We start from the raw sequence: 22,689 nt of genomic DNA on the forward strand, positions 1-22,689 counted from the left end.
ACAAAATGTTCCTGGAGAGTCAGCATCCCACACAAGAAGAAACAAACATGGCAGCAGAAACATTGTTTGAGACCCACATTGACTGCTCCATTCACCCAGCAGGTTTATGACGCTACTCAAAGATGGGATTTACGACAACACCAACCACAGAACCACACAAAACTCTAATAATAAAGTAATAATGAATTTGAGCAATTAAAACTGCCACCACCAACACATGCAGCTTTCGTCTCCACCATCATATCCATCTACTGCCACCTGAAAGGGAAGTAAAGAGGAGCAAAATCTGTGAAACAAGAAGAGAAGCGATAAACTTTAACATTTCTGCTTTTAGTGTTTTTCGCTGCTTTTACAAGATTTATGAGAAGTATAAGACCTTCACAAAGCAGTTGTTTTCAACTTAAGTTATATTTCTGTTAGTAGGTGCCGTAAAATAGTTGATAATAGCAGGCAGTGTATTTTCTGGAACTAAGTTTATGTGATGTAAAATATTAACTTGTGCACTAGAAACACCTGAATAAATTACATAACTGATGCGTTCTCATTCAAACTCCGTCTCTGTTCATTTTTCAGTGAGTTCCAGTTTGACATTTTTGGTATTTGGTACATCAGTTTTCCAATTGGTTAAATTTGGTGTTGTCAGATTGCACTTGTTATCTGCACAAGCCAATCAGATTTAGTCCAGTGGGGTGGGATGTGTCATTGGCTTAGTTGTGTGGGTGTCAGCCTTTCTTTGATGAAGATGACGGGAGTAGTGAAGTTGCGATGATGCAAAATTTATAAAAAAAAAATAATAAAAGCAGTGCAGTTCAGCTGTAAAATCTGAATGTATATTTTCTCCTGTGTTTACATTCAGCAAAAGGGGAAGAGTAATTTCTTATCCCCCATGCTGCGCATGCCAGTGACGGGTACGGTGAATTCTGTCGCAATCTCTGCGTTCTTTTTTCTGTTCTGTGGTTGTTCACAAACACAACAAATCAGACAGATGTGGTTCTCTTCTGTTTGCATTCTGTTTATTCTTCCTTGTCACTGCATTCTGTGCTCCTTGGTGGTCCACTCTCCCGTACACAATCCCACCGATGCGACTAAAGAGAAACTCAAAACTGTTTGATGTTGTTGGAGCGAGTCACAGACTGAGTGGACTGCAGCAGTGGCATGTCACACTACTAAGTAACCCAAATGAACTGTGTGGCGGAAACTCACTGGAGAAATCGTATAATGTGACGTGGCCTTAATGAGAGTCGTGCAAAGCCCTGCCAGGACCACCACTGCTAGTTTGCCTTCAGCAAAGCTCCTTTTTGCTGGCAAACATTTTCTTACAGCACTAACGTGAGTCCTACATTCAAGTTTTTCATTTATAATCGGTCACATTTAAAAATGCTTATCAGATGTTCTCGCACAAGAAAGGGGCTCAAGGCATGCAGGGGGCAAAGAAGAAATTCCCTTGCGTTTGAACCCGACATTGCACATGCTGCATGCAGGATTCATTTGTTTTTTGGTAAAATGCTTGGCGTAAATGAGTATATTCTGTAGATTGGGAATGTACGGTGAAGGGGACAATACTGTCTTTTCAGCAGATTTCCACATTTTAGTGACCCCTGTCTCTGTGTCAGGATGTGAGCCTGTTGTCTTGAGCTGAACAAAACATGGTGCATATTTCAGCCTCGTGCAATGCAAGGAGCATTTTAAGCATTTAATACATTTCTTCAGCAGGATGAGAGTCTTCTCTTTCATTCCACATAATAGAACATTGGCCTGTCATATTTACCCACTAAATTCCGTCTTTATATATGAGGGACAGGTACGTGCTGGGCACCTCCGATGTTGAAATGCTGCCTTTTTTTATGAATGTCTTGTCTCAGTGAAGTTCTCCTTTGAGCAGTGACCCCGGCAAGCTGACTGTGTCTGCCAGGAGGGTCGGCGGCTGCTTTCAGTGGTCTGTCTCTATGGATTAGAAAGTCATAACTGTCTTGTGCAACACAAAGCCTTATTTACTTGGTCAGATTTCACCATCTGCACCTATGTAGTTGTTTCTGATAATAGAAAAATCAATTTCTTGAACCTGCTTCAGGGTTGCAGAACATTTCTTTTTTATCTTTTTCCCACTGCAGGTGGACCCTGGCAGTGGCCCTTACTGCATTTAAAAAAAATTACGGATTTATAGACTTTAAGCCAAAAATGGCATCCGCAGATCATTTTGAGGTTTAGTTTACTATGCAATGAGCACTGCCGTTAGAATCCACCAGTCTGTCTGTTCTACAGTTTATTATGAAGGAGGGCTCAGGTGGCAACAAGTTCCTGCAGGAGCTGAGTGGAGAGATTGGCACGCAGAACAGACCTCTGTGTGTGGGGGCCGTTAGGGTACGATGTTGGTGCTCCAGCCAGGAAAGCTTCAGGCTGCACAGAATGGCAGAGTGCTGCTGAAGTCTCAACAGACCACCCTTGGCAGCAGACAATCCCCTGCTTGGACAGACTGGAGAGAGGGAGGGAGAGAGATGGCAGCTTTGGGCACTTGGGGGCCGTGCTCTCTTATGTGGGGGCCGCACTAAATATGCTTTAACAGTTTGACATGGTGGCGAACACCTGATGGCTGTGCAAAGGTCGCTGTTTGTCAGAGAGAAGCTGAGCTTGGAGTTGTAAGGTGAGTTAGGCAGAGAGGCCAAAGTCTGGAGACAGGAGACACAGGGGCACTTGGTAACACTTTATGACACTTTATGACACTTGGTAGATAAGCAGGCCACCCCACCAGATGGCCAGTGCAATAGGAGAGGAGCAGAAGGTTTGTGTGCTTTGTTTTTGTCCCTTTTGAATTCAAATCACTCGATTCTTATGAAGAGCTTATTCAGTTATGAACCCAGAGTGCTGTACAATAATGACAAATGTGAACTTAGAAATGTACCCTAAAACCAAAGCATAATGTTAAACAAATACAGAGAAACAGCATGCTCATTTATAACATACATAGATCGACAAACAGTGTCTTCAGGCAGTATTCAGACCCGTTCATTTTTTTTGTTGTAGCCTTGTGCTAAAATCATTTAAATTAATTTTCTCCCTCATCAATCAACACTTAGTGCCCCAGAATGACAAAGCAAAAACAAGATTTTAGAAATTTTTGCAAAATTATTAAAAAGAAGTCTTTAGACCCTTTACTTAGGTTGAACCCATCCACCCAAAGCCTGGAGTTTCTCAGGTGTGACATGATATAAGCTTTGCACACCTGGATTTTGAAATTTTCTGCCATACTTCGCTGATGACACTGCTATCGTGGGCTGCATCAGGAATGGGCTGGAGGAGGAGTATAGGGACCTAATCAATGACTTTGTTAAATGGTGCAACTCAAACCACCTACAACTGAACACCAGCAAAACCAAAGAGCTGGTGGTGGATTTTAGGAGGCCCAGACCCCTCATAGACCCAGTGATCATCAAAGGTAACTGTGTGCAGATGGTACAGACCTATAAATATCTGGGAGTGCAGCTGGATGATAAATTAGACTGGACTGCCAATACTGATGCGCTGTGCAAGAAAGGACAGAGCCGGTTATACTACCTTAGAAGGCTGGCTTCCTTCAACATCTGCAATAAGATGCTGCAGATGTTCTATCAGACAGTTGTGGCTAGCGCCCTCTTCTACGCAGTGGTGTGCTGGGGAGGCAGCATTAAGAGTAAAGACGCCTCACGCCTGGACAAACTAGTGAGGAAGGCAAGCTCTATTGTTGGCATGGAGCTGGACAGTTTAACATCTGTGGCAGAGCGAAGGGCGCTCAGCAGGCTCCTATCAATTATGGAGAATCCACTGCATCCACTAAATAGTATCATCTCCAGACAGAAGAGCAGCTTCAGTGACAGAATGCTGTCACTGTCCTGCTCCACTGACAGATTGAGGAGATCGTTCCTCCCCCAAACTATGCGACTCTTTAATTCCATCCGGGGGGGTAAACGTTAACATTTAACATTATACATAGTTATTGTCTGTTTTTCACCTGCATTATTATCATTCTTTAATTTAATATTATTTATTGTATCAGTATGCTGCTGCTGGAGAATGTGAATTTCCCATTGGGATTAATAAAGTATCTATCTATCTATCTATCTATCTATCTATCTATCTATCTATCTATCTATCTATCTATCTATCTATCTATCTATCTATCTATCTATCTATCTATCTATGTACTTCTCTGCAGATCCTCTCCAGCTCTGTCAGGCTGGATGGAGATCATCAGTAGACAGCTATTTTCAGGTTTCTCCAGAGATGTTTGATCAGATTCAAGTCTGGGCGCTGCCTGGGCCACTTGAGGGCAACAACAACAACATTTATTAGTATATCATGTTTTCATCTCTGGACTTCATTCAGCTTTCCTCAACCATGTCTCTTCTTCCAGCTCCAGCACTGAAAAACAACCCCACAGCAAAATGCTGCCACTCCCATGCTTCACTACTGCTTTTGCCCAGGTGATGAGTGGTGCCTGCTTTCCTCCACACATGATGCTAAAGTTGGTTTCATCAGATCAGAGACTCTTGTTCTTTGGACTGGGAGTCAGACCTAAATCTCCTAGAACATCTGTGGAGAGCCCTGAAGATGGCAGGCACTTCCTATCCAATCTAATGAAGCCTGAGAGGATCTGCCAGGAAGAATGGGATAAACGGCCCATACTGAAATGTGCAAAGCTTATAGAGACCTGCCCAAGATGCCTGAAAGTTGCTTCTACAAAGTACTAAATTAACGGTTTAAATATTTATATAAATGTGAGATTTCAGTTTTTGATTTTAATTCAGTTGCAGACATTTCTGAAAAAAAAAAAGTTTTCACTTTGTCATTTTTGGATACTGAGGGTATATTGCTGTGCAAAAATGGCAAAACTATCCATTTCAAATGAAATCTACAACTCAATAAAGTGTGCAGAAAGTGAAGGCACATGAATACCTTCTGAATGCACTAGAGACAGATAATGAAAGGCACTATATAACATAAGATAAATATAAAATGATAGATCTTGTCACAAGAGGGGAAATTTAGCTTTTTAAGAAACTCAAGGAACATTAAAGCAGACAAAAATGATAACCTCCTCAATTCCTTCTGGCTTTGCTAAATTTAAGACACGGCAGTCTCAGTGAGTGCCACCATAGCACCAATCCTCCAGCACTGCCAGCTCTTTCCTTTCCCCCCAGCAGTGATCACAAATGGCTGACCACATGCTGACAAGCTGCACCCTCTAAGTCCCAGAAACAAACCAAAAAATGAATTCAGGATTCAAGTGAGTTAATTCTGTGGGATATTCTGATATCCATAAGATTAATTTCTGATAAAATCAAGTTTAAAGGCAAACATAAATGAATACCCCCTACTGACATACACAGAGGCCTGCCTTTTGAAAAATATTTGTGTTTATTTAAACTCAGAAATATAACAATATGCTTCATGCCCAGTTGGAACTCCTATACAAATACAATTTCAAAAACTGCACTTATTGCACATCCTTTTGTCAAATGTTAAAATCATAAAAATAAAAATGTTTTGGAGAACTCAAATATTGCTTGGAAGAGAAGGCTTCCTGAATCTGGCTTTGGTTGAGAACCTTAGGCTGTAGTGCCGGGTGCCACGTCACCCTGAAGAGGATGACTCTGAGCTGGCGATGCCACGACCCACTGGCATGAAATCAGCTGATGTCCACTGCAACACATTAGAAGCTGTTTGTGCGGCCCCCCTCTGTTACGCCACATTCATTGTATTGTAGCTGGCTTAGTGATTCTAAAGGGTTATAGTTTTGTGAAAAAGGTTTACGTTGTTATATATAAACAGATAGTCAACAGTAATAATATGATTTGAGTAACACAATGATCTGCTTTTATGTTCTTCATTAAGGCTACTAAGTTAACTAATGCTGAACTTCATTAAATACTCCGGGTAATGATGAAGTGCTTGGTTGACTACTTACTATCTTACTTGAAACTCTCTCCGTCCCTTTGTGTGATTTCATTAGTGACTGTAATTATGTCTCCAATTAAGAAGCCATCTGTTAAAATTTTGAAGTTACCACCAGAAGTAATGAAGGACCAGTGGCAGACCTCACATTGTGATGCGGTGAAAATGCTGGGCAGCAATCTGGTGATTCATGTTTGATTTCCTGATCTAAAATGTGAGTAAATGGCTAAAGAGGATACGACAGACTTCTGTTTACCAGCAAGCACTTAAACTCAAAAGGTTTAAACGCAATGTAATTTTTGGCACGTTGGTGACTTCAAACGAAGAAAACACAATCACCCTGGGTGCCAAAGTGCCATTGTCCTACTGAGGCCCACCCAAACACCATTTCATGAAGGATGGAGTGGACCAACTCTGTTGTGTTCAGTTTCCCAGACTGCTTTACAAACGTGCAGCTGAGCTCCTTTTCTACACTTCAAAGCACAGACATTGTGACAAGAAGTTCTTTCCTCTCCAGCACTCCCTCCATAAGATCCAGTTTATCTGACACCTGATACGCTGCATTAATACTGTGAAGTGTCCTTAAATGTCACCCTGTAGTTCACAGGTGTCAAACTCCAGTCCTGGTGGGCCGCAGTGGCTGCAGGTTTTCATTCTAACCATCTTCTTCATTGGTGACCAGTTTTTGCTGCTAATTAACTTCTTTTGCCTTATTTATAATTAACTTGTCTCAGACCCCCTTAGTTGTTTCTTTTTCTTTAATTAGCAGCCAAACAATAATGAGATGCAAAACAAGTCGCCACATGACCAGTTCACCTTCGCCCATCACACAGTATTTGAAAATAAAGAAAGGTGAAGTTCTCGGTAAAGCTGATCTCTCAGGTCACCAAAACATCTTGACGGTGTTCTTAGAAAAAAACGAAAGATCAACAGTTTTTTAAATGTCTGCTGTGGCAGAATGAGAGCAGCAACAAGCCATGAAAATAAATAACGAGTTTAATTAACACAGAGAATTGGCTTCTCATTAAGAAACTGGTTGGAGTTTGAAATCCCAGTTTAGCTGGTCATCTGTTGGCTTGTTTCACATCTCATTTCTGTTTGGCTACCATTTAATGAAGAAACGAATTAATTCAGAGAACTGAATCTTTAAAAACAGGGCGATTAAAATGAAGGGAAAAGGAGTTAATTAGCAGTGAAAACTGGTCACTGATTAGGAAAAGAGTCAGAATGAAAACCTGCAGCCACTGCGGCCCTCCAGGCCCGGAGTTCGACATCCCTGCTGTAGTTAAAGACGTAAAAACTATATCTTACAGATTGACCTCACAGATTTAGACATGAACAGGAATATCAACGATAAAGCAGAATTGTTCACGTGGTAATCTTTGTAACTGTCAGTCCCCTAGTAACATCACTTCTAATATGGATGTGTTGTTCATTTGGAGTAGATGCCGTCATTAGCTCCACATTTTCTAGGCTGTTTCATTTACTGGACTGAGAGAGCTTACTTTACTTTTTTTTTTTTATTAAATTGCAATTTGTCAGAACTTACTGGCACTAACAGAAAGCTGACACTTGTCTCCAAGTAGACCAAGCAAATGGCAGAGAATGACAGGAGAGCACATTGTGGGGTTATTATGTCAGATCTCAAGACCACTGCAAGGTGCCAGCACGATAGAGATTAAACAATCTTCAGAAAGACATGGACAATGACTTTTGGGGTGGAGCTTATGGATTTGTAAGCTTCTACAAATGCACATTTCCAGCTGTGTGTTTCCTTAGTATTTTGAGGTGGGAGCGAACTTCTCATGTCTGCCAGTCCACACGCCTTACCGGGTATATTGTTAAACATACGTTAAGTGGCGGGATACAAATATACATTGTTAATGCTGTATCAGCAAATATTGAGGTAGTTTGAATAAAGACTGGGCTTAATTAAAAGATACTCTACTTAATTAGATGTTTGAAATCATCCTAGAATTAAATCTTTGAAACATTGTGAGAATTTTTCACTTTCGGAGTTTTGCATAGTGGCACACTTCACCTATAACAAGAAATACAAGACCAGTGCCATTAAAAGCAGGCGTAACTTTGAAAATCCATCACAAAATAAATGGACAGCTCCTGAAAATTGAATGCGACCTTCCACTGCTGGGTAGACCTTCTTCATTTCAGTAATGTAGTTGCCAACAACAGCTATGTCAAGATCCCCTTTAGGAAAGAAAGAAAGAAAAAAAAAAATTAAATCCGCATTAAAACGTTGTAATAAATTCAAATGTGGAGACTTCCCCTGGTGAACACTTTTGATTGCCACTGCATGTCATGAGCCGTCACACGAGTTCTCAGTGATATTTCGCTGAATACCTCATTGGGAAAACTTGTGTTAGAGAAGTATGACTAACGTGTGTGATGACTTCAGATTTTACAGAAGCACCTATTAAATAATGTGGCTGCAGACTGATACAGACTGGGCAGCAGTTTTGGTAAGGTCATAGTTGGCTTTCACTTGCTGTACTGCAACTTCATACACAATAGTTTCACAAACAAGAAGACCTGTCAGTACATATCAGGCCCCCCAGCATTTGCATCTTGGATTTTGGAGTAGAAATGCACAACTTACATTTCACTACTATCCTCGCTTTATTATTTTAAGCTCAAAATAACATGGGGGCAATTTTTACAGGGGCACTACTAGTTAAGACTGATAATTGGATTCTCGTCCTCAAAAGTGCATTTTAGGGTTTTGAAATGTTTGTGCGTCACCTCACATATTATTTTACATTTCTTGTACAAATAAAGTTAAAGCACATAAGGAAAACGGCCCTCATCCTCACTCCCCTTTTGTCACCGATGATATCCTTTCCGATATTGAGTATCAGTTTCATGATTTACTTTCTGTCACCTTATAACCTTGAGACATCTTAAATAACGTAGAGAAGTATTTACAAGAGAAACAGTGTGGCTCTGCCTTTGCCTTATCTTTCACACTTTCTTTTTCTGGAGTGCTGTATGTTCACCAATGCAGTATGGACTCACTTATTCCGTGTGAGGCTCACAGAGAGCTGCTCCATTACCAATGAAAACAAGTCAGGAATCTGATCCAGACGAGATAACCATTCCCACAACAGTTCAGTCATTTCCACTGAGCCCATTTGCAGTCGATGTAGTAGCAAGGAAACATGATATGTGACATCTGAGGACTCTGTGACACTTGCCACTGTCTTCACTCATGATTCAACGAGATTTGAGATTGACAGAGAGTAGCTACAGAAGCATATTGCTTGTATAACACTGCGCTCATTTCAGCACCCTTCTCAAGGCAAACATCACCTCAAAGTATATCTGTGTCACACCTATCCTACATTTTATAAACTAATGCTACTTTTTTATTACAGCTTGAGGAAAATGCTACTTTTTTTTTTTTTGCTTGAGAACAGGCATGTCGGGTGACGCACATGAGTTTGCATAAACCTGGTTTAGGAAAATCTATCCTGAAACAGGCATTTGTTTATATGACTGTGACTTGCCATTTTCCCCCATTTGTCAAAAGCCTGTCCTTCATTTCCTGTTGCACCTGTTCCTTACAGTGGCGCTGTCTGCAGCAAATAGAGCTGGAAATTGCCAGGGACGCCATGATCAGCTATTATCTTGATCATACTTGGGTCATGATACAATAATACTGCAAGGTTTCTTTTTTATTTTAAGATTTTAAACATTGTGATTCAATTAAAGTTTTCGTGTATGTCAAGCATACAGGCCACAGCAGGTCCCATGCCAAGTTCCTTTATAAATCTCAGATCAACTTATAAGCATGTGCTTGTATGTAGGCTTGTAACCACTCATCATCACCTCCTGTCAGTAACCATGTATGGCTTTTTAAAATGCCCTTTTAGATATTCATGACCTAATCACCACATATACATGTGGCCATGTCCTTGAGTGACGTCTTTACTTTCAAACAATGAGAAAACACAGAAAACTAAGCTTCAGTGAATGTGAACTTGAAGTATTACTGATATTTGGTGGAATTTAAGGAATGTCTTGGGGGGGGCTACTCCCCACCCCAAATTGATACATTATCCATCCATCTTCCAACCCGCTGAATCTGAACACAGGGTCACGGGGGTCTGCCGGAGCCAATCCCAGCCAACACAGGGCACAAGGCAGGAACCAATCCTGGGCAGGGTGCCAACCCACCGCAGTACACACACAAACACACCCACCACACACTAGGGCCAATTTAGAATCGCCAATCCACCTAACCAGCACGTCTTTGGACTGTGGGAGGAAACCCACACAGACATGGGGAGAACATGCAAACTCCACACAGGGAGGGCCCGGGAAGCGAACCCGGGTCCCCAGGTCTCCCAACTGCGAGGCAGCAGCACTACCCACTGTGCCACCGTGCCGCCTTGATACACTATGTTACTAAAATAAGTCTCAGACGAAGGGTAGTTTTTTCCTTTACATGGTTATCTTGGATTTAGATGGAGGGAGACTGTGGTACACTAATAAGCTGGAATTCTGAGAGAATGAACGTATGTAGCATATGATCAGAGAGCTGCATATGTTTGCAGATGATACAAAACTAGCTGGAATGGTCAAAGGAACTTATGCTTAAGCTGCATATTGAACCGGTGAGGTCCCATCTAAAGCCTGGTGTGAAATTATGTTCTCCATATTACAAAACAAGTCATAGCAGCAGTAGAAAAGTTCAGAAAAGAGCAGCTAAACTGATTTCAGGACTGTGAGGCATGAACTGTGAGGAAGGATTAAAGGAGGAGAACCCTTTTTAGTTTCATCAAACAGAAATTAAGATGTGAAATGATTGAACTGTTTAAAATTTAGAAGGGAATCAAAATGGAGGATCCAAGCTGTTACTTTAGAATATGCTATTCAATAAGGACACAGGGACACAGTTGGAAACTTGTTTGGGCAGATGTCTCACAAATAGTAGAAAGTTTTTCTACACACAGACAACCACAGACACATAGCATACTGTGCATCCAGAAAGTATTCACAGCGCATCACTTTTTCCACATCTTGTTATGTTACAGCCTTATTCCAAAATGGATTAAATTCATTTTTTTCCTCAGAATTCTACACACAACAACTCATAATGACAACTTGAAAAAAGTTTACTTGAGGTTTTCGCAAATTTATTAAAAATAAAAAAATTGAGAAAGCACATGTACATAAGTATTCACAGCCTTTGCCATGAAGCTCAAAATTGAGCTCAGGTGCATCCTGTTTCCCCTGATCATCCTTGAGATGTTTCTGCAGCTTAATTGGAGTCCACCTGTGGTAAATTCAGTTGACTGGACATGATTTGGAAAGCCACACACCTGTCTATATAAGGTCCCACAGTTGACAGTTCATGTCAGAGCACAAACCAAGCATGAAGTCAAAGGAATTGTCTGTAGACCTCCGAGACAGGATTGTCTCGAGGCACAAATCTGGGGAAGGTTACAGAAACATTTCTGCTGCTTTGAAGGTCCCAATGAGCACAGTGGCCTCCATCATCCGTAAGTGGAAGAAGTTCGAAACCACCAGGACTCTTCCTAGAGCTGGCCGGCCATCTAAACTGAGCGATCGGGGGAGAAGAACCTTAGTCAGGGGGGTGACCAAGAACCTGATGGTCACTCTGTCAGAGCTCCAGAGGTCCTCTGTGGAGAGAGGAGAACCTTCCAGAAGGACAACCATCTCTGCAGCAATCTACCAATCAGGCCTGTATGATAGAGTGGCCAGACAGAAGCCACTCATTAGTAAAAGGCACATGGCAGCCCGCCTGGAGTTTGCCAAAAGGCACCTGAAGGACTCTCAGACCATGAGAAAGGAAATTCTCTGGTCTGATGAGACAAAGATTGAACTCTTTGGTGTGAATGCCAGGCGTCACGTTTGGAGGAAACCAGGCACCGCTCATCACCAGGCCAATACCATCCCTACAGTGAAGCATGGTGGTGGCAGCATCATGCTGTGGGGATGTTTTTCAGCGGCAGGAACTGGGAGACTAGTCAGGATAAAGGGAAAGATGACTGCAGCAATGTACAGAGACATCCTGGATGAAAACCTGCTCCAGAGCGCTCTTGACCTCAGATTGGGGCGACGGTTCATCTTTCAGCAGAACAACGACCCTAAGCACACAGCCAAGATATCAAAGGAGTGGCTTCAGGACAACTCTGTGAATGTCCTTGAGTGGCCCAGCCAGAGCCCAGACTTGAATCCGATTGAACATCTCTGGAGAGATCTTAAAATGGCTGTGCACCAACGCTTCCCATCCAACCTGATGGAGCTTGAGAGGTGCTGCAAAGAGGAATGGGCGAAACTGGCCAAGGATAGGTGTGCCAAGCTTGTGGCATCATATTCAAAAAGACTTGAGGCTGTAATTGCTGCTAAAGGTGCATCGACAAAGTATTGAGCAAAGGCTGTGAATACTTATGTACATGTGATTTCTCAGTTTTTTTAAACTTTTTTCACGTTGTCATTATGGGGTGTTGTGTGTAGAATTCTGAGGAAAAAAATGAATTTAATCCATTTTGGAATAAGACTGTAACATAACAAAATGTGGAAAAAGTGATGCGCTGTGAATACTTTCCGGATGCACTGTAAGTAGTTGTGTGGCAGAAGTTAGGAGAATTTAGGAACTTTCAAAACAGTGCTTGATGGAATGCTAGATAAATTATGTGACTAGGATTGAGCAGGAAGAGTTCAATGGTTTATTCTCATACAAATTGTTCTAATAAAATATTGTAAACATAATATAATAAAAGACAGTTTTAATAAGAAGCATGTGGATTTTTTTATGATGAGTCTGCCTAAAGGACTGCTTTATCACTCTGATCTACTCTAGAAGTAAGTTTAGTTCTGCCTTATTGATGTTTAGTGTTCTAGTCGAAGCCAATGGTGGGCTCCTTCTTCTTCCTGATCCTTATCTGTATTTCTGGACAAGCAGGTTGAGTCAACTTTGCACTGAGATACATTGTGAATATTAATGCAAATGTTTCAAATGTACACATGCATCAAATTACGTTTTTTAACTTACCGCTGTCATGCTTGAGTTTTTCTTGTTTGATCATCTGATAGCCATCTCCACCAGATGCAATGTAAGACGGCAGAGCAACCCTGTAAACTTTGTTAAGGTCCAGTGGTTCATAATGCGGAACGCGACATTGCGTACACAGAATTTCAAGGCTGGAGACTCTCTGTCCAGGTGTTTTGCTGAGGTCAAACACAACACGTATGCCTGAAAGATTTAAAGATTGAAGGTTTGCTTTATTAGTATGTTCTGATTCACTGACTAAAACAAATTGAAACACCAATGACATCAGCTCCTTAACAGACAAAATCAAATATATCAGTGAATTATTCTAGTGTCTCATAAAACATTTGTGTAGCGTGTGCTTACTATTTTATGCCTGCCATTTTTATTCAGTTTACTTTATTACTGTCAAAAATACCAAATAGCTATTGGTTTAAGTTCAAAAGCAAGACAGGGAGATAACTCTGCAGAAAAGCACCCAATGTAATTAATTACAAAGTAGAAAACAGTATTCGGTATTCAGAAACACAAAAGCATTATTTCATTAAACGTTTTACAATTAGGGGCATCATTCTACATATTGTATCCCTATGGTCTTGGAATTGAGGGCTCTGTTACTAAGTAATGATTCTTCCTGGATTATTTTCATTTTCTATTTAGTTTTGGTGCAGGTTGGACCAATTTAAAAATATTCTAATAGCTGAGATAAGCATCTGAGTTTCATGGCTCATCCTTTGTCCAGGGTGGACCTCTAGGCTGCCTGCTTAGTCATTCCTATTGTATTCTAAAAGGTTACAACGAACAATGAGGAGCTCAGACTCTTCTGCCCACAGCTTGCCTAGGGTCCACTTGATCCCAATGGACCTTAGCAATCTTACATCTCACTAACCAACAACACATACGTGATACCATGACCAGAAAAGAAACACATCACTATTTATATTAGAAGGTACTTGTACTATTCTCTTATCAAGCTGTTCTAGGGGAGACTAAACAAACAATGTCTACTGCCTGTTTGGCTGTCTAATCCCTTCTTATTTCATGAAACAGTGGAGATGGTTAATCATTTCATATTTGTTTTATATGTAGAATCTCTCTGAGACCATATTATAAACACTCTTTTGAAGCAGCTTACAAGAACACAGTTCAAAGCACAAGATAAAGAAGTTCAGTATAATACGATTCACAGGAATAAAACAATTGTGGAAGTCTGTATAAATACATACATACTGTACGTACAAAAAGATTAAATATAGATATGGCAGCAAGAGCTGATTAACTGATCAATACAATTGATACCAGAATGTTTGGTACCAGGGAAGGAGTTTGCAAAATTAAAAGAAAATGAATGGAAGGAGAAATTGCATAATAAGCAAGAGAGTAGCAACAGGATTTCTATAATTAATAGGGCAAGACTTGGGAATAGACCAAGTGACAGGGGTCTAGAGAGTGGAAGTCAAAAGTTTAAATAAGTATTGCATTGTATAACATGCATTAGAATGGCAAGAAGGCCGGTGTCAGGAGACTTCAGTTGTCTGGCAGGTTCACTGACTCGGGTGAACCATATTAGCATTTACATGTTCTTTCCTGGCAGGATGCCTAATCTGTAAACATAAAGCTGAGGAAACAGGAATCATGCAAGTCGGTCTGACTCAGAGCACTATTCATTAGGTGAGAACAATGTTTCTGTTTACAGATAAAGAAATATATCACCAACTTTAAAACCAAAAGTACCGACCATATTGATCTGCTGCCTTTTTTTGTAAAGGTACTAGTTGTGGCCAGCTTAGTTTTAATCTCAGTAATGCCTTTTCTTTATTCACAATAAATGTTTAAATGTCTAAACTTGCCACAGTTTCAGAATGTACGAAAGCATAAATGCATAAATTCCTTCTTGTTTGACTGGGATATGTGCCCTGTTTAGTTAAACTCTTTTTGACTGAATGATTTATTAAGAATGTACAATATCAGAGAACTGTTTGAGATAGCATTTGAGTGGAAACAGAAGAGTACTTTACTTTTTCCTAGTAAATAATCAGGTTTTGTAATCATTTTCCACTCAAGGCAGCTTTCTTCACACTACATTTCTACTCCTACGAGCTTGGCCTCATAAATGGCTCTGTATTTGTTTAAACCACTGCTCCTATGCTTTCATTTTTTTTCCTGTAATTCAATTTGCACTACTCACCGTGGCTCAAAATCTACAAACACAACCCACTTAATTTCTCTCTTTGTGCCCACTCTGTTTATTACAGATGTCTTCATATTTATCAGGATCCTTATTCATTTTTTCCCCTAATTAGACCGATACTTGCTTTCTTTTTTTGACATCTATTTATAAAACAGAAGTGGTGTTGAGTGTTGGTTTGTGCCAGACTATAGTGTATATAACAATGAAATGGTGCTCCTCGCCGGATTGATTCTTGCCTTCTTTCTAATGCTTCAACAATCGACTATGACTCCCTGATACCCTACTCAGTTTATAAAAAAAATGAAAAAAAGTAGGTTAATAAAAATGGGCAAATGGACAGCTGGAGAGATTCCACTTGTATGGAATAAAAGGCAAACATTCCTAAAAAGTATTCAGTTTTGCATAAGAGCTATGCTTGGATGTCCTTCAGATCTCTACCGAGCTATTTAAGTGATGTAGACTCTTTAATGCCAAAAATGTGTCCAGATACAAATACATCTGATGTTTCTTTTTGCTTTTTTTGCACACAAAACCTTTTTAATAACATTCAGCTTCTGGAATAGCCATTTCATTCCTCATACTGAGTCAACTTAGTGTTCCTACTTAACCTGACATGTACATCTTTGGAATATGGGACAAAGCACATGAGAACAAAGAGAAAATTTCATACAATCAGGAATCATGCCTGGAATCAAATGCACAATACCAAAACTATGAGGCTACAATGATAACCACAAAATACAAGCACAGTATTATCCAACCTGCAGTTTTTTTGGCTTTTATCTTTAATCTTTGTGAAGTAGAACATCAACATTATTTTTCCTTTATAACTAAATATACACAGAAAAAAATTGGACATTTAGTTTAGATCACCTAAAATGTATCTTTTAATTCAAACGGGATATAAAAACTATTCAAACAAAGCCAACAACTTTTTATAAAATATTTTTAGTCATTGGGAAATTGACATATTTTACTTGATGGCACTGTATCCAGGACTATGCCAAGTAATAACACGAAGAACACTACATCCATCCATTTTCTGAGCCCATTTTTCCAGTATAGGTTTATGAGGGCTGGGGCCTGCAGCACCTGACACAAACCAGGGAATAACCCAGGAGAGGGTGTGTGTAGTGCAAGACACAGTAGCCTACGTCACACGTCTTTGTGATGTGAGAGAAAACCAGAAGAAAGGCACACAGAGAATATTCTAAATCCACACTGATAGTGAATGGGTGTGAGATTGTATGAGAATAATTTTTGGATAACATAGCAATCATCTTAAAGAAACAGCATAAAGGGTTAATAAATGTCAGAAACCTGTTCAAGCATATCAGGAAATCAGATAATGGTCTAGTGAACAACACAGACAAAGATGTAGTACACAAAGTGAACTGAAAGATGACTAAGAAATATGCAGATGTCCTGTAAACAACTAGAATGGACAATTTCAAGGGTGGTGACTCAACACAAAAGGTATAAAAAAAATAAGAGTATAATAATATAGACTTTCATTTTATACTATCTGTGTAAGTCTGTGCTATAAACATCCCGGGTTCCTAGAAACCATGGATTCTGGCACTTCAATCAGTCAATCGCATCGGTTGTGCATTAGCAGGTAAGCGAGGTTCTCTTTCTTCGGCGGTTTTGTTTTGCCGATGTGCTCGCCTCCGTTGTCTATCAATATCTAAGCAAGGTTGTCTCTCCTCAGAGGTTTTGTTTTGACAATGTGCTCGCCTTGCTTGTGTATTAGCGTCTAAGCGAGTTTCTCTTTTCTCAGCAGTTTTACTTTGCAGACAGTATCGCTTTATACTGTACCTCTCACTTCCGGCCAGACAGACAGACACACACATTTCCACATGTAGACGTTTATATATACCTGTAAGATAAGTCATTTAGGTGTAAACCAACAAACCATTCAGCGTAAATGTATGCACTGATTGACACAGTTATAGATTCGGTTGCATATAAAATAGACCTACACCTTTAATATTTGACCATTCTCATTATGCTGTAACAGACTGCTGTGACGGATGCTCCCTCGTCAGCTTAGTGCTGCAGGTGTAATAAATAACGCAGACAGACAAGCTTTTTTTGCTGCCTGATTACTGACTAAAATGTTTTATCAGATTTGTCCTGTTACAAGATAAGTTTATTTCTTTAATTAAGATGTTGATTGCTACCACAGGATATGAACCCAGTCTGCTGCAGCTGCAGAGTGAAAAATAAGTAAACTGCGTGATCCTTATTTTTACACAAAAATGTCGGAACATAAAAAATAATGACAAAATACAATACACCATTCTATTTATTACCACACAGACTCAATGTAGGTGTACCCTTCACTGGGCTTTCAGCCAAGCATTCTAGAGTTCTGAAGCTGCAGTGAGTGCTGTGGCACCCAATGACTATCACGGGGCAAAGGAAGGAAGACTAATCAATGCCTGTTGACTGATGGAAAAGTGAAAAAGCAGAGCCAAACATGCAGCAACATGGATACAAAGTGGAAAGCAACAACTTTCAAGTTGTGCTAAGATTGAAACCTCATGCCTCCCACTTCACTGTTGCATAAGTTCACAAACCACCATGTTGTAAATTGGAAAACAGATACTGTGAAGTGGAGAAAAATGGTCTCATGGACAGGTCATTTTCAGACGCTGGTGTTTGATTTTCTTGGGATCCTTGTTGTGGCTCTGCTCCCACTTCTTTGACATTGCAGCTCAAATTCCAAATTGTACGTCAAAGAAGGTTCTCAACATCTAGGGGGCAAATGTCATTTACATTTTAAAGATGACATGTCCATTTTTCAATTTTTTGCTCACTCACTATTTGATCATAATTTTGTGTTGTCATTTTTTAATATTTACTTTTTTCTCCAGGTTATTTTAATTTTGTGTTCTACTTTTTCTTATTTCCTACATTCTGCTGTTGATGTTAATTTTATGCACAATTTTCTGTACATTTTACACACTTTTTAATTCTTACACTATTATTACATATTAATTTAATGTACAAATCTTGTTAATTTTACTCAGTAGTTTCTAAATTTGGGCATTGTCTGTAATTTTTTTGATCTTTTGTGCTTTTCCCTTCAAGGCCACATTTTGAAGAAATATGATAACATGTAGACTCACAGAGTTGGTTGAATATTTTATATGTCTAGAGATAACTGTGCATTAAGTTGTCTTAAATGTAGGTGGCAACAATTAGATGATTCACTGAGAATATAATTTCCAAGCCAATCCAATGCCTCATGAAGGCAGAGCTCAAACCAGAGCTGGTGATTTCAATAGCATAGAGCAATGGTGCTCTTGTTCATATGGTCCAGTTGAGAGCAAGCCTGTGGTGAAGATGGATAAATCATCTACAACTGAAATGTCTTCCAAAAAGACTCCTGTTAAACATATAAATGTGTGTGGAGGACACATTTCCTGCGGCAAAAATAAGCATAACCTGTTCAAGATAAAAAAAATAACTTCTGCTAGATGAAATTATAGTTTGGTATTCAAAGAAATCATTGGACTTGTGGTGAAACGGAACATCTGCATTTCTACTGGATTCTGTTGTTCACAATTATTACAATACAGTTGCAATAAATGTGAGATTGAAAGAATTGGCAGCTGCATTCGCGAAAAGACGAGTTCTAGGGAGTATAATCGAACTAAATGGTGTGCCATCGCACACACACAGTAAAAAGGAGGTGAAATGAGCTCCAGATCACTTTGAGAAGGGTGGTCATGTGAGTTTCTAACCGATCGGCTGTGAGTTGCAATTGCTTTAACTTGTGTCAACCATTTGAATGACTGAGTTACAAATAGTGCCAGAATCAATTGCTTTTTTTTAATGGGGCATCATGCACAGCCCTAATAAAGGAGTGGGAGCTTTGTTTTCATCCTCTGATTAGTTATGGGCACAGTCTATCAATTTTCTAACCATCTTATCTGCACCTGTGACTAGTCTACAAAACTGATTAAATGAGCTACTCCATATGTTAGTTCTACAATAATTTGTATTTATTAATGTTTCAGAACATCCACTTTGGCCAGATATATTAATGTAGCTCAGCCCTTGATGCTCTGAAACACGAGGAAAACCACTCTGATGATACATTCTCAAGAGCATTGACGAAAGCACATGATCAGTGAAATGCATAGTTAGTGGGGCAGCACACTTCAGCTGGAAAACACGTCATTTGTATGATTCTTTGGCTTTTGTGAAAGCAAAGTAATATTTATAAGTATAACAACTAAAATGGGATGAACAATAGTGAAAGCACTTGTGAAACATATTTAATAAGTATGGGAGAAAACAGAATGCTGCCTCTGGTTATGAATATCTACTGCAGGTGTAGTTGTCCAGTGCAATGGCTAATTCTGGTTTAATATGTAGGCTGAGCAATAACAAAATCTTATCACTGTAGTGCAGCATCTTGAAAAAAACACAACTATGTTTCATGGTGGTGGTGGTGGTGGGATGACTTAGAACTTTAAAGCATCCAGAGTTTGTGACATTAGAAATTTGAATTAATTTGACTTATACATTCAAATATCCTCCAGTAAGTGTTATCAAGCTAATGCTTCCTCCATGTACTGACGCAAGCACAAATATCACCACCACAAATGTCACAAACATGTTATCGTGATTATCTGACAAACCTTATTTGGAAAATTTGTTGTTATAAAAAGCAGCTTTAAAGAGTTGATGCAAATGAAAAAATCATCATTAATCTTTTACTTACCTATTTATGTGGCACTGTTATTATAATGTTTGAATGTTTATGTCTTAGCATTGATTTTAGGCAGTATTTATTTGGTTACTGAACACAAAATGCCAGTGAATAAATTTAGTACATGAAAATGTTGAGATAACAAGTAGTAATCCATGATGATGAAATAATTCTTTATAAACCATATGTTGAAATTTCCTCAAGCCAATTAACTTCACCCTTTTGTTGCTACACTGTGTTGAACCCCCCACCACACCCCATCGTAAATGATATTCAGCCTCTGAACTCAGCACCTAGAAGCAGTCAAATGATAGTTCTCCCCTTCAAAATGAAGGCTCCCCAGTGGCACTTAAAGCAAAAGGAGCAGGTGCTCATCCCTAGACCCTCCACCCACATCCACACACCACCAACAATGTGCCTGCTGTCTGAATTCTGCTCAATCGTAACATCAACCAGCACAACTGAGCCATAAGTTGTTAATTCATCAATGGCTAGGAATATGCTGTATGTTCAGCCTGACTGTCACTTGTTGTCGTCTGACTTTGGATGTTCTCTCCAAAACATGAATACAGTGTGCTGGAAGCTGCAGCTGGCAGGGGTACCGGTTTTACATATTCAGTTACAATCCCAATGTCAAGCACTGATAAAATGCCTAAAACTGTGGTCGAAATTTAACATCTTATTAAAGAAAGAAACATCCTCTAACAGGACAATTCAGTAATCAGGCAGGAGAAAAGCTGTTCATTGTATCTTTTAATTACTCCTCGGCCAAATGCCTTGGAGGGCTCATTCTTCAAAAGCAATCTGTTACAACATGGTCAGCATGATCAGAATGGCCAGAGAAACAAAGGATAGAGGTTCATTTTATAAACTGTTGAATTTACATACAGTGTCAATCAATGCATACATTTACTCTGGATGGTTCATTGGTTTACACCCAAATGATTTATATAAAATAAAAGTCTATTATATTATATTCTGGTTCTTCTTATACCTTTTGAGATGAGACGCCACCCTTGAAATTTCTGTGCATATAACAACTGTCCATTCTCGTTTATAGGACATCTGTTGATTTCTTAGTCATCCTTCAGTACATTTTGTATATTACGTCAACCTTTCTTCTGGTAAATTCTTTATTTACTTGACCATCTCAGTATTTTTCCTAAACCAAATTTTACATTTCAGTGCACATTTTGTTGTACACTTGACCTTTATTTGGTTCTATAAGCCTTTATGGTCTAAGATGAATGCCATGTTACCCTAAATTATTCTTCCACATAACACACTCAGTACCCCTTCATCATTGAAGGCTTGGTTATGCTTAGCCCGTATCCACGTAGCTCAGAGGGAAGCACTTGTTGCTCATTCTTGTTGAGTTAGTGAATGGGTTTGCTACTGCTGTGATCATCTGCTTTCAAGGCCTCACTTTTCTTGCACTTGCCCTTAGACTGTGGTAGATAAGATTCATTGAAAGTGCCCTTCTTCTGAAGATGGTGGTGCCTATGATAAGTCTGTTGAGAATTTCAGTATGATGGTATTATATAGTCCATGTGTAAGTAAATTAATGAATGGCAATGAACTTTCCCCTTAAAATATTTTAAACAGAGGCAATTTTTTTTCTAGCTAACTTCATTCAATCCCAAACATGCAACGAGAACTTTGAATGTTAATTGGGAAAATTAACATGATTGGGTACTACCATTAAGGACTTATTTGTCATGAAAATAACCTATTAATTGAAGTTATTGAGCTTGCTCAGTTGGAAAGAAGACAATTTCCCAATGAATGAATTCAGCCCAACATATTCTTGATGATTCCTTACCTTGTTCTGTTTCAGCTGACTTATCATGTGCGCTTGTGAATGAGTGGGTGATTGGATGAGAGGAGTGAATGAGGGAGTGTGTCTGTGTGAGATGTGTATTTATGTATCTGGGGGTCTTTGTAATGGTGGGCTCTTTCCCAAAGAGTGTATACTCTGTGAAAATTTGACTCCAGGTCAAATCTGTGAGATGACCCTGATGTATAAAATAAAATTATTAAAAATAAATACAGAGATCACTTTAATATACAGATTTTTTTGTCATGATATAACCATCTGCCATCAATCACATCCTGGCACTGAGGGTTCTCATTGAGCACAAATGCGAATATTAGCATAGTTTCCTTGCATCCTTTGTCGATTTTTGTAAAACATTTGACTCACTTGACCGAGCTGCCCTGTGGGAATATCTTAGACTTTGCGGGATCACCCCAAAGTTGCTGGATGTCATGGTCGGCATTTATGCTGGTACTTTGAATGCTGTGCTGAGTAGAGGCAGAACCTCTGCATTTTTCCCAGTTGATTCTAGGGATCGTCAGGGGTGTGTTCTTGCTCCTACCCTGAACAATGCTTGCATGTACTGGGTGTTGGGCAGGGTCATGGGGTCCAGTGGCTGTGGGGCATGTGTTGGTGAAGAAAAGTTCACTGATTTTGACTTTGCAGACAATGCTGTTATCTTCGCAGAGTCAATGAAGGGTTTGATTGGGTCTCTCAGGAGACTGAGTGAGGAGTCTGATTGTGTGGGCTTGCAGGTGTCCTGGATAAAAACCAAGATCCAGGCCTTTAATGACCTCTTGAGCACAGCCATCAACAGTGTGTCAGTTTGTGGAGAGATTGTGGACCAAATCAAGAGGTTTATTTACCTCGGCAGCAACATTCATGTCTTTGCAAAAGGACAAAGGTCCAAGTCTTTAGAGTCCTGGTGTTACCTGTTTTGCTATATGGTTGCGAGACATGGACACTATTCAGTGACCTGAGACAAAGACTGG

At 39.6% G+C, this 22,689-nt stretch overlaps 1 protein-coding gene across 1 annotated transcript in view; it reads right to left on the reverse strand.

Annotated features, from left to right (window-relative positions):
- Nucleotides 1–5,372: 5,372 nt before the first annotated feature.
- The window catches only part of nt5e (5'-nucleotidase, ecto (CD73)), a 107,740-nt gene continuing 90,423 nt past the window's right edge, over nucleotides 5,373–22,689 (reverse strand). Inside the window, exons 8-9 of the mRNA XM_028797483.2 lie at nucleotides 12,968–13,168; nucleotides 5,373–8,136 (exon numbers count right to left, since the gene is read on the reverse strand). Of these exons, the coding sequence (XP_028653316.1) occupies nucleotides 7,970–8,136; nucleotides 12,968–13,168 (368 nt within the window). The 3' untranslated portion in view covers nucleotides 5,373–7,969. The remainder of the gene's footprint in view (nucleotides 8,137–12,967; nucleotides 13,169–22,689) is intronic.

Source organism: Erpetoichthys calabaricus, chromosome 3 (assembly GCF_900747795.2).
Source record: "Erpetoichthys calabaricus chromosome 3, fErpCal1.3, whole genome shotgun sequence".
Classification (NCBI taxonomy): Eukaryota; Metazoa; Chordata; class Cladistia; order Polypteriformes; family Polypteridae; genus Erpetoichthys; species Erpetoichthys calabaricus.